The sequence below is a fragment of the Felis catus genome, chromosome B4, assembly GCF_018350175.1.
Source record: "Felis catus isolate Fca126 chromosome B4, F.catus_Fca126_mat1.0, whole genome shotgun sequence".
NCBI classification, from domain to species: Eukaryota; Metazoa; Chordata; class Mammalia; order Carnivora; family Felidae; genus Felis; species Felis catus.
The window spans coordinates 75,443,699-75,456,591 of NC_058374.1; the positions used below are offsets into that span (position 1 = coordinate 75,443,699).

General features: G+C 41.3%; 1 protein-coding gene across 1 annotated transcript; it reads left to right on the forward strand.

Moving 5' to 3' along the window:
• The first annotated feature begins 1,426 nt into the window (after nucleotides 1-1,426).
• On the forward strand, nucleotides 1,427-2,586 carry LOC101100898 (olfactory receptor 8S1-like). The gene has a single exon (XM_003988654.2). It carries the CDS (start codon nucleotides 1,651-1,653, stop codon nucleotides 2,584-2,586), a length of 936 nt encoding a protein of 311 aa, XP_003988703.1. The 5' UTR covers nucleotides 1,427-1,650.
• Nucleotides 2,587-12,893: the final 10,307 nt, after the last annotated feature.

Sequence of the window (12,893 nt, forward strand, 5' to 3'; positions counted from 1 at the left end):
TGTTTATTCAAGAGAATTTTGCAAGCACAGAGATGAGAAAGACACATTAAAATTGACTTTTCCATTTGATTTTTCTTTTTCACTGCCGAGTCGGAATCAACTTGGTGCGCCACCCTAAACCACACATTACCCACTGGTCACAACTGATAGGTAACCTGTATCTGATCTTTCAGAAGGGCTTGGAATATAGAGAGATCCCTAAATACTATCTACCATGAGTGAGGAAAGCCAGGAAGACCATATTAACTGACCATATTGTTGTGGGTTCATTTCTGGGTTTTCTATTCTGTCCTATTGATCTATGTGTCTATTTTTGTGCCAGTACCCTACTGGTTTGATTACTACAGCTTTGTAATGTAACTTGAAGTCCAGAATTGTAATGCCTCCAGCTTTGCTTTTCTCTTTCAAGATTGCTTTGGCTAGTCAGAGTCTTTTGTGGTTTCAAACAAATTTTAGGATTGTTTGTCCTAGTTCTGTGAGAAATGCTGTTGGTATTTTGATAGGGATTGCACTATATCTGTGGATTGTTTTCGACCGTTAGATATTTTAACAATATTTGTTCTTCCAATCCATGAGCATGGAATGTCTATCCATTTCTTTGTGTCATCTTCAATTTCTTTCATCAGTGTTTTATAGTTTTCAGAGTATAATTCTTTTACCTCTTTAGCTAGATTTATTAAGGTATCATTATTTTAGGTGCAATTGAAATTGGAATTGTTTTCTTAATTTCTCTTTCTGCTGTGTCATTATTGGTGTATAGAAATGCAACAAGTTGCTGTACATTGATTTTGTATCCTGCAAGTTTACTAAATTTGTTTATCAGTTCGAGCTGTTTTTTTGGTGGAGTCTTTAGGGTTTTCTATATAGAATATCATGTCATCTGCAAATAGTGAAAGTTTTACTTCTTCCTCACCAATTGGCAATTTGATTACTACAGTGATTTGTTGTCTGATTGATATGGCTAGGACTTCTCTCTTTTTTTAGTGGTTTCTTCTGATGAACAACTCAGTTCTGTTTTACCTTTATTATTTCTTGGCTATATTTTGTAACTTTATAAAATGTTTGGTAGTTTCCTCCCTTAACTCCTTAACACACACACACACACACACACACACACACACAGCTTTCAAAATTATCTCTAAGATCAAATGTTCCAAATATATGCAAAATAATAAAGAGAAAGAAGATAACACAAACGTACATAATTAATTAGTAACAAACTATTACAAAGTCTTGAATGTAAGGTGAAAGACTGACTGAGGAAAACAGGATTACAGCATCTTCTGCAGAAAACGAGTTCTTGAACAGAACATTATAGAACAAGATCAATGGCCCAGTTTAAAGAGATAAAAATTATTCAAGGGTCAGATCTGAAAAATTATGTGAATTTCTCTAGAGCTATTTGTAAGAAAAGAGCAACAAATGGAAAAAGCACAGAATATTCAGGGCTGATACACCAGGAAATCGGAAAAGGGAAGGCCATGCGTGCTTCAAGGGACTGCATGAGAGATATTAAACAAGTATGGCAAGAATGAGCAGATAAAGAAAAAGTGTATGTACATAGAATAAGTAGAAGCTTTGGGTTGCCAGAGGAGACGGTTGATATATTATTTCTCTTTGTGTTTTCTTCCAAAGTATTATCATCTTTAAATGGCCTTGGTAAATCACAGCACCATCATTGAGTTTCTCCTTCTTGGAGTCCCTGAAGATCATCATACCCGGGCTCTAGTCTTTGTGCTTTTCCTGGTAGTTTACCTCCTGACTCTGTCAGGGAACCTGTTGATAATCCTGGTTATCAGGACCAATTCTCACCTTCACACACCCATGTACTTCTTCTTGAATCACCTCTCCTTCCTGGATCTCTGTTACTCTTCGGTCACTGTGCCCAAGATGCTAGAGAACCTCCTGTCTGAGAAGAAAGCCATCTCAGTGGAAGACTGTTTGACCCAGGCCTTCTTTGTGCTTGCCTTTGGGGGAACAGAGCTCTGCCTCCTTGCAGTCATGGCCTATGACCGCTATGCTGCCATTTGCTACCCTCTACTCTATGGTCAGATGATGAGCAATGAGCTGTGTGTGGGACTGGCGTGGGGATCTTGGGGTCTGGCCTTTTTGGATGCTTTCATCAATACCCTCCTAGCCTGGAATTTGGACTTCTGTGAGACGCAAGTCATCTCCAACTTCATTTGTGAGATTCCTTCTCTGTTCCCTCTATCCTGTTCCAATAGCTCTGACAACTTTGCAGTTCTGCTCGGCTCTGCCCTCCTGCATGCCTTTGGGACCTTCATTCTGGTCTTCTTCTCTTACGCCCGTATTGTCTCCACCATCCTGAGCATCACCTCCACCTCAGGCAGAAGCAAGGCCTTCTCCACCTGCTCCTCCCACCTCACCGCAGTGAGCTTATTTTACGGCTCAGGTTTTCTTCGCTATCTCATGCCAACCTCAGGTTCCCCGTGGGAGTTGGTTTTTTCCATGCAGTACAGTGTGGTCACTCCCCTAGCGAATCCCCTTGTTTATAGCCTAAAGAACAAGGAAGTAAAAGCATCTCTGAAAAACATGTTGCAGAAAAGTTTACAACATCTCAGGTAGCAGATGGCAAGCAGCGGATGATTGGGAAACAGGACAGAATTACAGCAAAATACCTGAATAAGAAGCATGAAGGAAAATTTTTGTTTGCTCGTAAAGTCAGATACGACAAAATATCTTTTAAAGCTGCCTCTGTTTGGAATTGCACCAAAAAAATAGCAGCGAGGTATTTTCTTGCTTTGGTTAATATTTTTCTTTCTTAGAGGCAGAAAACATGCGTCAGGTAATTATTTCAATTAAAGTAATTTGGTTACAGACATAGATATATATTATTCCTTTTGTTTGCAAGACATTAACAAAATGTGTAACACTAGGGAAATTGCTTGTGTTGAAGTCTTACATGGATTCCTGTGGGTATGAACCTGGGGGTAAAGTTTTGCTACAAAGTCTTTAAAGGAAGAAAGATACAGGCTTGAGATTGTGGAAGTGTGAGTGGTAGGTGGGTTTAGGATAAGCTCTGACTGAAGAGGGTCTTAAAGGCAAGACAGATGCAGCTGAAGGTGTCTGAGAAAGGAAGTCAGTTTGCGGGGCTAAACTCCAGGCCGGCAGACACCTTCCACAAGTCCTATGAAGCATTATAGCAAATGCCAGAGAATTTCATTCATTGTAGGGTCCTATAGCAGCCCTGCAAGTTTCCCCTTCTAGGTTTTACAGGTGGCTCAGAAGGCTTAAGTATGGTAGATCTCGTTCTGGAGAAAATGATGAGGTTTAGAAAAGAAGTGCATAGAGAGAGAAACCTGGGTAGGAATTTTCTGAGGGGGTGGGGGAAAAGGATGGTCATGGAGAAGACTAATCGGAAAAACTGCATAAAACCAAAGCATCCTAGACATCTACACAAAACCATTTGCCAAAGCATCCTAGAAATCTTAGAAATCCAAATATTAAGCCACACAGACACTGTAATTTACTCTAAGATACCTTAAATGAAAGTGGATTTAATTCTAAGTTGTTGGGATGACAGGATGGCCAAAAGGGAAAGGATGGAGGGGGCCTTAGAGAAGCAAAAAAGAATGAAGAAGTCATTCCAACCTTACACTGAAGCTGATAGTTCTACATTGGCTGCTGTGTTCTTGGGGGGGGCGGGGGGGGCACCAGGGCCAGGACCACTAAGGAGAGGGATCACAGTGATGCCAGGACCGCTGAAAATCGCCGCACTGCTCCTGCCAGAATCAGAACGTGGCTGTGGTGCCCCCACCACTGCCTCCTCTGCTTCCTCTTTTTCTCCTTCTCCTTATTATGCTTATTCATACTCTTCAGGTACCTAGGTCTGTGCCTGCCCTGCAGAGCAACTCGTTGCTTAGCTTAAAGGATGGATCTCAGGCATTCACTGCCCACCCCCCCCCCTCCGTGAATGCATAGAAATGTAGGCAAAGAACAAATGTGATTTCTGTAACGCTACTCCAAGGCAAATATTATAACTTGGGGTTCCAAGAAGCCTGTGAGTTTTTCTCCAAAGTCTGGTAATGAGAGGCTAAGAGAAAAGTTGCCAGGTGTACTCACAACTGCAAAGAAAAATCTTTCCCTTCCCCCGCCGTTCCCGAAACCAGCCAGGGCGTGCCCGGTGGTAGTCTGACATAAAGGCGGGAACCAATCAAGTTCTGCTGAATGGTTTGAAATAAAGGCGGGAACCAATCAACTTCTGCTGAGCGTTCAAATTTAAATGTCAGCCTACAACAACTCTGTAACCTGAAAAAAATCCCTAACTTGTTTGTGCCTGTCTATAAAAGAAGCTGTAAGATCCTTGCTCGGGGCCTCTTGCGTCACCGGCGACGAGTGTGCGGAGGACCAGGTTCCAACCTGCAATAAACGACCCTTGCCGCTTGGCTTTGGCTCTGGACTCTGGTGGTTTGTTTTCGGGGGGGGGGTCTCTCGAATCGGGGCATATCAGTAACTGGAAAATACTAGGCAGCCTTCAAAAAGAGGCTGTTTAAGGCTCCCTCTTACTTTTTGTACCCCTCATACTCACTTTACAGTGCCTCTTTTCCCACGCAGTAGCGCCCTCTGCAGGCCTCCCCTGGGTCTTCCACTGATCCAGCAAATCCACCTAAGATTTTGTTCTTTACTTTTTGTTTGTTTCCTAAAGGAAATTTGGCTAAAGCAATTTTGCCTAATAATCACCTCCACTAACCAAACATCTACTGAATGTCTCTTGTTCTCTAATTTCAGAATGTCATGTAAGATAGACCTGTTGCAGCTTTTCCAACATTTTGTCCTATTTTAGATCTGTTTTCTACTTTGGAAATTTCAAAAGTTTTCAGTCAACTTGCCTTTCTCATTGAATGGCATTTTAAAAGCTGCATTTATCAAATATTAAATTCTTAGTATTTGATTAATTCAATTTACAACTTATGAGGACTCCATTTTTTTAGATGTTTGTCTCATAGTTGCATATATTTTTGCAATACGTGGATTTATGAAGCAAGTCAATATCTCTTTATTTTTCATGTTATAGACAACAAGACTGAAAATATTCCATGAACACTGTGAAAGGAACAATCCAAATGACAGCCCTGCCTTAGTTTAAAGCTAGGTTCTCTTTTCTGCTTATTATGGATCTTTGATAAGAAATACAATTGCTGAGAAGTCTGTTTTGCTTGCTGTTTGCTACGAGCATTGTGAGGCCTTTCCTGAATGTAACCCGCTGTGTAGTAGAATGGGTTGTAAACCTTCCTAAATGTAGTCTGATATGTAATGGAATGAGTGATTGTACATAAACTAACTGGCATTTCTCGCTTCTGTAAACCTGCTTGCTTAGCACATTCCTCACCTACCCCCTTCCCCCTTCCCCCTTTTTTCCTCCCGCCACAAGTAACGGACAAAGCCTTCCCGCCAAAGGACAGACAAAGGACGCCCAATCAGAGAACAACAAATGTCCTTACTTTAAAATCAACTAATCAGGCCCCTCATAATTTGAAACCTCCCCTGTGCTATTTGTCTCTGTCTATAAAAACGCTGTACCAACCCTGATCGTGGCCTCTTGCGTCACCGGCGACGAGTGCGCAGAGGACCAGGTTCGAACCTGCAATAAACGACCCTTGCCGCTTGGCTTTGACTTACGACTCTGGTGGACTTTCGTGGGAGGTTTCGGAACTTCGGGCATTACAACTGCTGTGCAGTTTAGATTATTTTTCACTTCATTTTTTACTGTGTTGAAATCATAAAGTATTATTACTTCATGTAAAATACTAACATTTTTCTTCAAATATTTTTAAATTAGGAATTATTCAAATACAGTGAAATGGTTCTACTATACGGTGAAAACCACTATTAACATTTAGGTATATCCCAGCCCAATTTTTCTATGAGAACTGTCTTTAGGGTACATTCTTTTGTATTTTAGGTTTTTCCATATTTATGTATTTTGAGAGAAAGAGAGAGCAGGAGAGCGGCAGAGAGAAAGGGAGAGACAGAATCCTAGGCAGGCTCCCCACTGTACACACAGAGCCAAATGCAGGGCTCAAACTCACAAACCATGAGATCATGACCTGAGCCGAAATCAGGAGTCAGATGCTCAACTAACTGAGTCACCCAGGTACTTCTAGGGTACATTGTTATATATAGCCATGGTTATAATTTATAAGCAATTTTATTTCTGTAATTTTACTTCTCATAAAGTAAGCATCTTCTATTTCCAAAAATATTTTAGTCTCTATAATATTATATAAAGAACAAAATAGGACATAGTTTAACAATTCCCCTACCACTGAACATTTCGTTTACCTAGAAATTGTTCCAAGGAGTTGTCCCCTCTTCCTCCCTCCCTTTTGCCATCTGTTTCTCCTTCCTTCCTTCCTTCCTTCCTTTCCTTCCTTCTTCCTTCCTTTCTTACTTTCTTGCCTTTTTAACTTTTCCTGGCTTAGGAAATCAGAAGCATACGATTGAATTATTCCTAATTCCTATTCATAATGTACTATCATATATATGAAAGGGCGGGCCTACGCCAGCCGACTCCATCTTGTTCTGTGTCCTTCACCTTGACCACACCTCCTCCCCTCGACTCCATCTTGTTCTGTGTCCTTCACCTTGACCACACCTCCTCCCCTCGACTCCATCTTGTTCTGTGTCCTTCACCTTGACCACACCTCCTCCCCTCGACTCCATCTTGTTCTGTGTCCTTCACCTTGACCACACCTCCTCCCCTCGACTCCATCTTGTTCTGTGTCCTTCACCTTGACCACACCTCCTCCCCTCCAGTAAACCCTCCCTCACCTGCCGGACCCTTCCCCAGGACCCCTCCCCAGCCAATCGGCTGAGGCCATAGCCATTACCTCACCAACTGCCCCCAGGCCCCAATAAAACCTTTGTCCTTTTGAAACTCGCTCTCTTTCCCTGGTATCTCACCGCTGCGTCGGTGCAGGTAGGGGATTGAGCTCGAGCTAGCTCGAATAAAGGCTCTTTGCTTTTGCATTGGACTCGGCTCCCTAGTGGTCTTTGGGGATCACGAATTCTGGGCATAACATATACTACTTTATTTCATCTCTTTTTGTTAGGTTGTTCATTGGGGTTTTTTTGTTTGTGTATGTGTGTGTTTTCTTTTTTCTTTTTCTTTTTTTATATATTACTTAACATACGGTACAATATTGGTTTCAGAAGTAGAATTCAGGGTTAATCACCTGCATACAATACTCAGTGCTCATCACAAATGTCCTCCTTAGTACCCATCACCCATCTAGCCCATCTCCCACCCACCTCCCTCCATCAACCCTCAATTAGTTTTCTATCATTAAGAGTTTCTTGTGGTGTTTCCCTTTCTTCTCTTCCCCTCTCCCCCTTCCCATATGTTCATCCGTTTCGTTTCTTAAATTCCACATATGAGTGAAATCATATATCTGAATATTACTCAGCCATCAAAAAAAAAAAAAAGAAAGAAATTTTGCCATTTGCAATGACATGGATGGAGCTAGAATGTATTATGCAAAGTGAAATAAGTCAAGCAGAGAAAAACACCAAACGGTTGTTCATTTGTTTATAAAGGTATTATGAAGCATGACCCCACCTCCTAACCTAAAACTAAAATTATTCATAATTAAATTTACCTTTGATTTCTTCCCTTCTCCGATTGATGACGGAGCACAAGGCAAGCTGACAGGCCACAAACACCACCCCCCACCCCCCACCCCCAGGTGGGATATGTGTGATACTCCTCTGGAACTCCTGGCTGCCCAAGAACAAAGGAAAGGAGAAAAACAAATGGTTAACTGATAGAGATCATAGTCCTGCAGGACCTAAGTCCCCATCACCCCTCCATAGTGATGTGGGAAACAAAGACAGAAGGAAATGGCAGATAGAACTAAATTTCCTTATAACCTGCAGCCCATTGACAAATACTTGAGGCTGGCAGAGTAAAAGGTTTGCTCAGGAACTCCCTGCTGTCTTAATGTCAATGCTTTGCTAGGGGGAAAACAACCTTAGCTTGACATATAGCTAGGCCTCCACTATCCTGGGAGTCTTCTTTAGTGTATGAAAATCTCACTGGAAACTTCCCCTGGACTTTATCTCCCCCAACTCCATAGTATATAACCAGCCTCTCCTCATGGTCCCAGGGTAGCTCTTCCTGCCCACGGGTCCTGTCCCCGTGCTCCAATAAAATCACCTTTTGGCACCAAAGACATCTTTAAGAATTCTTTCTCGGCTGTCAGCTCCAGACCCCACAAGTCCCACTATCACCCCAAAAACCTCATCACTATCATTTGAGAAGTTATATATCACCTTAAATTTTGTGGGGATTTTTTTTCAATGAAAATTTTTTGATGTTTATTTATTTTGGGGAGCGAGAGAGACAGAGCATGAGCAGGGAAAGGGCAGAAAGAGAGGGAGAAACAGAATCCAAAGCAGCCTCCAGGCCCTGAGCTGTCAGCATAGAGCTGGATGCAGGACTCAAACCCGTGAACCATGAGATCATTACCTGAGCCAAAGTCAGATGCTCAACCAACTGAGCCACCTAGGCACCCCTAAATTTTGTGCTTATGAACTTCCCTTATAAGTTTATAAACTGTGGGACCCAAGGAATTTAACAAAAATCCCCTACCCCTGGACAAGCAGAGCAAGACTAACTCCATTTTGTGCTATACCGACCATCTCATATATAACCCCCACATGACCTACTTATTGCTTAAGACACTCCCCCACCCTAGTCAAGCCGCTGAGCACACCCTTACTGGAAACCAGCTCATATAGGAATGCGGAACCCCTAACCGCCAAAGAATGTAAACCCCGCCTTTTGCCCGCCAAACTTGCGCGCCAATTCCGACCAGAGTGATAGGCTAGTTCAAACAGTTACTATAGGGTAAATTGTAATTCAGTTGGCCACCTGCGTGTGGACTGACATGACTATGCAACTTTCTGTGTGTGTTACAATCTCATTGGCCACTGACCCCTATATAACTGCTACACCTCTTAACCTAGAAGTCCAAGTCCCTGCTCCGCTGTGTCCTGTATACTTGGGCCCAAGCTCGAGCTGCAAATAAACCCTCTTGCGTTTGCATCGGTATCGGCTCCTTGGTGGTCTCTCGGATTCGAAATCGGGGGCATTACATAAACGTCCTTTCATTTTTTGTTATTGTCTGATTTTGTTATCAAAAATAAGCTACGCTTGCAACTTTACATTAATGTTACTTTTAAATATCTTTGAAAATCATTCCATTGTTTTTAGTGATTACTTATATGAATCCCAGGTATGTCCAAATCCAGGTTATCTATATACCAAAAAAAGAAAAAAGAAACACCTATTTAGCTGTTTATTATCATTTGAATTCAGGAATGGGTTCTTGATGTGGAATGTGCCCTGCCTGCCAACCCGATGTCATTCTCCAGAGCAGGGCACTGTCCTCCAGCAGAGCACTAGACTTGGCTTTCTGAGCCTCCTCTCTTTTTGTTTTGTACCAACAGCTCTTTTTCTGTCTACAAGCATATATAGATCAAACCTTAAACTCAATTTCCCCATTTGAGGCTACTTAACATAGTTACAAAAAGCAGTGTTTGAAGTCTTATGATAGAAATTTTAATCCTGACTCCACCACTTAATAGCTTTATAAACTTAGACCAGATATTCAACTGTGCCTCAGTTCCCTCATCTGGGATAAATGAGGGTAATAAAAGGTTCCAGCTCCTAGAGTTGTGGAGAAATACTTATTATGCCTAAAGCGTGTGGGACAAAACCTGGAATTCGGTAAGTAATTAATAAACATTGATCATTATGTTTACTTTGGTCTCATTCTCTTCCAAAACTTTGAAAACACACCAGGTTTTAGCATTAATCCCACTGTTCCTTATAGACAACAATAGACCATATGTCTAAAATCCAATGGGTATTTTGTATTTCTAGTCATTCAGAATCAAACGGCTGCATTTGTCACTGTTGATTGCTCAGTCCTTCACCATCTTTGGCTTTCATGACCTGCATTCAACTATTTCCCTAAAAACCTCTCTGATTGTTGACACAACTAGCTGATCACTAAAATATTCATCTGAGAGATATTTATGAATTCAAATCACAAGGGCAAAGCAAAATAACCTGAGGTTAAAGATCAAAACACAGCTTCCCTTTGCTTTCCCAATATGACATACTGAGACTAAGCACACAAAGGATATTGCCACCCACCTTGCCGTTTTTTCTTTTAATTTATTTAAATTCAAGTTAGTTCACATACAGTGTAGTATCGGTTTCTGGAGCAGAACCCAGCGACTCATCACTTACATTTAACAGCCAGTGCTCCTGCTAGGAATTTACCCAAGGGATACAGGAGTACTGATGCATAGGGGCACTTGTACCCCAATGTTTATAGCAGCACTTTCAACAAGACCCAAATTATGGAAAAAGCCTAAATGTCCATCAACTGATGAATGGATAAAGAAATTGTGGTTTATATACACAATGGAGTACTACATGGCAATGAGAAAAAATGAAATATGGCCCTTTGTAGCAACGTGGATGGAACTGGAGAGTGTGATGCTAAGTGAAATAAGCCATACAGAGAAAGACAGATACCATATGGTTTCATTCTTACGTGGATCCGGAGAAACTTAACAGAAACCCATGGGGGAGGGGAAGGAAAAAAAAAAGAGGTTAGAGTGGGAGAGAGCCAAAGCATAAGAGACTCTTAAAAACTGAGAACAAACTGAGGGTTGATGGGGGGTGGGAGGGAGGGGAGGGTGGGTGATGGGTATTGAGGAGGGCATCTTTTGGGATGAGCACTGGGTGTTGTATGGAAACCAATTTGACAATAAATTTCATATATTGAAAATAAATAAATAAATAAATAAATAAATAAATAAATAAATAAATATCAACTGAGGTTGTGAGTAATCAAAAAAAAAAAAAAAAAAAAACCAGGCAGTGCTCATCCCAACAAATGCCCTTCTTAATGCCCATCACCCATTTAGCCCATCCCCCACCCACCTTCCCTCCAGCAACCTTCAGTTTATTCTCAGTCTTTACCACCTTGCCTCCTTTCAAACTCACTAAACTCGAGTTTTTCATCAAAGTCAAAGCCTCAACACAGATGTTTCAAAATAGAATCCCTTGAGTTTTTAAAAATTTCTGTTTGTTTTGTGAGTCTAAATTTGGGTTTTAAGCTGTGACTCCAGAGAATAAAGGACATTGGTTTCTTGGTCTCCCCGGGGTGCCAGGCTGAGCTGGCCAATTACTGACTGCCTAATCCTAATCTACACCTGCCCCTCTGAAGGGTTATATCTGGGAATCACTCACTTCATGGATTCTCCTAGTACAACAGTACTTACAGTGAGAAAGAAAACTGAAAAAAGGGATGCCCAAGGGGTTGGACTTAAGACTATCAGAAAGAAGCTCTCCATACCTTTTGTGGAGGATTGGAGAGTCTTCAATAGCCAGTAGGAGAAAAAGGCCAGGTCAAACTAGAGCTCAGAAGATACGTGTCTCAAAGCTTCAGAACTGGTGAGTATCTAGCACCCAGGTGACTGATCTTCATGGCCTAGAAAAAAATTAATAATATGAAGTTCTTGCAATTGGTCTTCATGAACATAGAGACCTCATGGCCTGAAGAAAAGATCAGAGTGGCAAGAAGTCTTCTGAGGCACAAAAAGCCCAGAGCTCGGTAATGTCCTCTCTGTGACTGCTCTGAAGTCTGTCTGTCTGTCTGTCTGTCTCTCTCTCCCCCTCTTTTCCCCTGATAAATTGTTTTCCACTCTTCATATACCTTCTCTTTCTGGGTCTCTGAGATGTGGGGTTTTGTTTTTACCCTGGGTCTTCTTATAGACTTTTTATTTGCTGGAGACTGAGCCCCCAAATCTAGGCAGACTCATATTCTCCATGCATTAAAGTCTACGTGTTCACCTACTCTGAGCAGCTACTTGGGAAAAACTCTCTGGCCTTCGTGACTAACATTAAGCAATGAGAATGAGGACTTCATGCATTCTGGGTACAAACTCTGCATTAGTCTAGGCCCTAAGAATATAATGAAAACAGAGTATGCAACGGGGAGCATAGCAGTCAGAGGAGGATTGAGCAGAGTACATCATCAGAGTAGATGGTATATATTTTTTCCTTTTCTAGGATCCACTCACATTTGCCACAAAAAGTTAACTTTTTTTTCTATTAATAACTCCTTCAATCTCCCAAATGGTTCAAACTGATGCAGGTGCCGAAGCACATAGGAGGAGAGGCAAAAGTCAAGGAATATTTAAAAAAAATCTTTTGCTGATGTTCTTTTTCCATACCCTCCTACTTTCACCTCTTCTCCCAGTTCAGGGGCCTTCTAGATTCCCATGGAATTTATACTGCTTCTGAGTATATAAATTTTCCCACTTTTGGTCAGTAAATAGAGGAAATACTGAAACTCTCTCTCTTGCCTTTCTTATTAATCCATCTATCCCAACATTTGTGAAATTAACATTTTTAAACTAAATACATTTGAGATTGATAAAGTGTTAAGAAACTTATGTTTGTTCTCTTTGTCAAGGGAGGTTTCCCAACAACTTGTCCCAACAACTTGGAAAGGATGTGATAAAGATACATTACCGAACTTCCTGAGCTCAAATTCCAGCTCCTCCACTTGGTGTCTATTTGACCTTGGGCATGGTTCTTAAATGCTGTCTGCCTCAGGCCCTCATCTGTTTAAAAAAAAGAAAAGGGATAAGAAGATAAAACACCCACATCATGGGACTTTTGCATGAAAGAAGTAGGTTAATATATATAAAGTGCTTGGAATCAAGCATTATCTTTTCAATATCATCACCATCCTCACTACCCTGATTCATTACATCTACAGGGGTTAATAGTGTAACTGATTTGAAGTGTTTAAACATAGTCATTCCAGTGGAATAAATATGCAATG

Excerpts from the sequence above, each read along its gene's own strand:
- LOC101100898 (XM_003988654.2), top strand. The coding sequence starts at position 1,651 with ATGGCCTTGGTAAATCACAGCACCATCATTGAGTTTCTCCTTCTTGGA.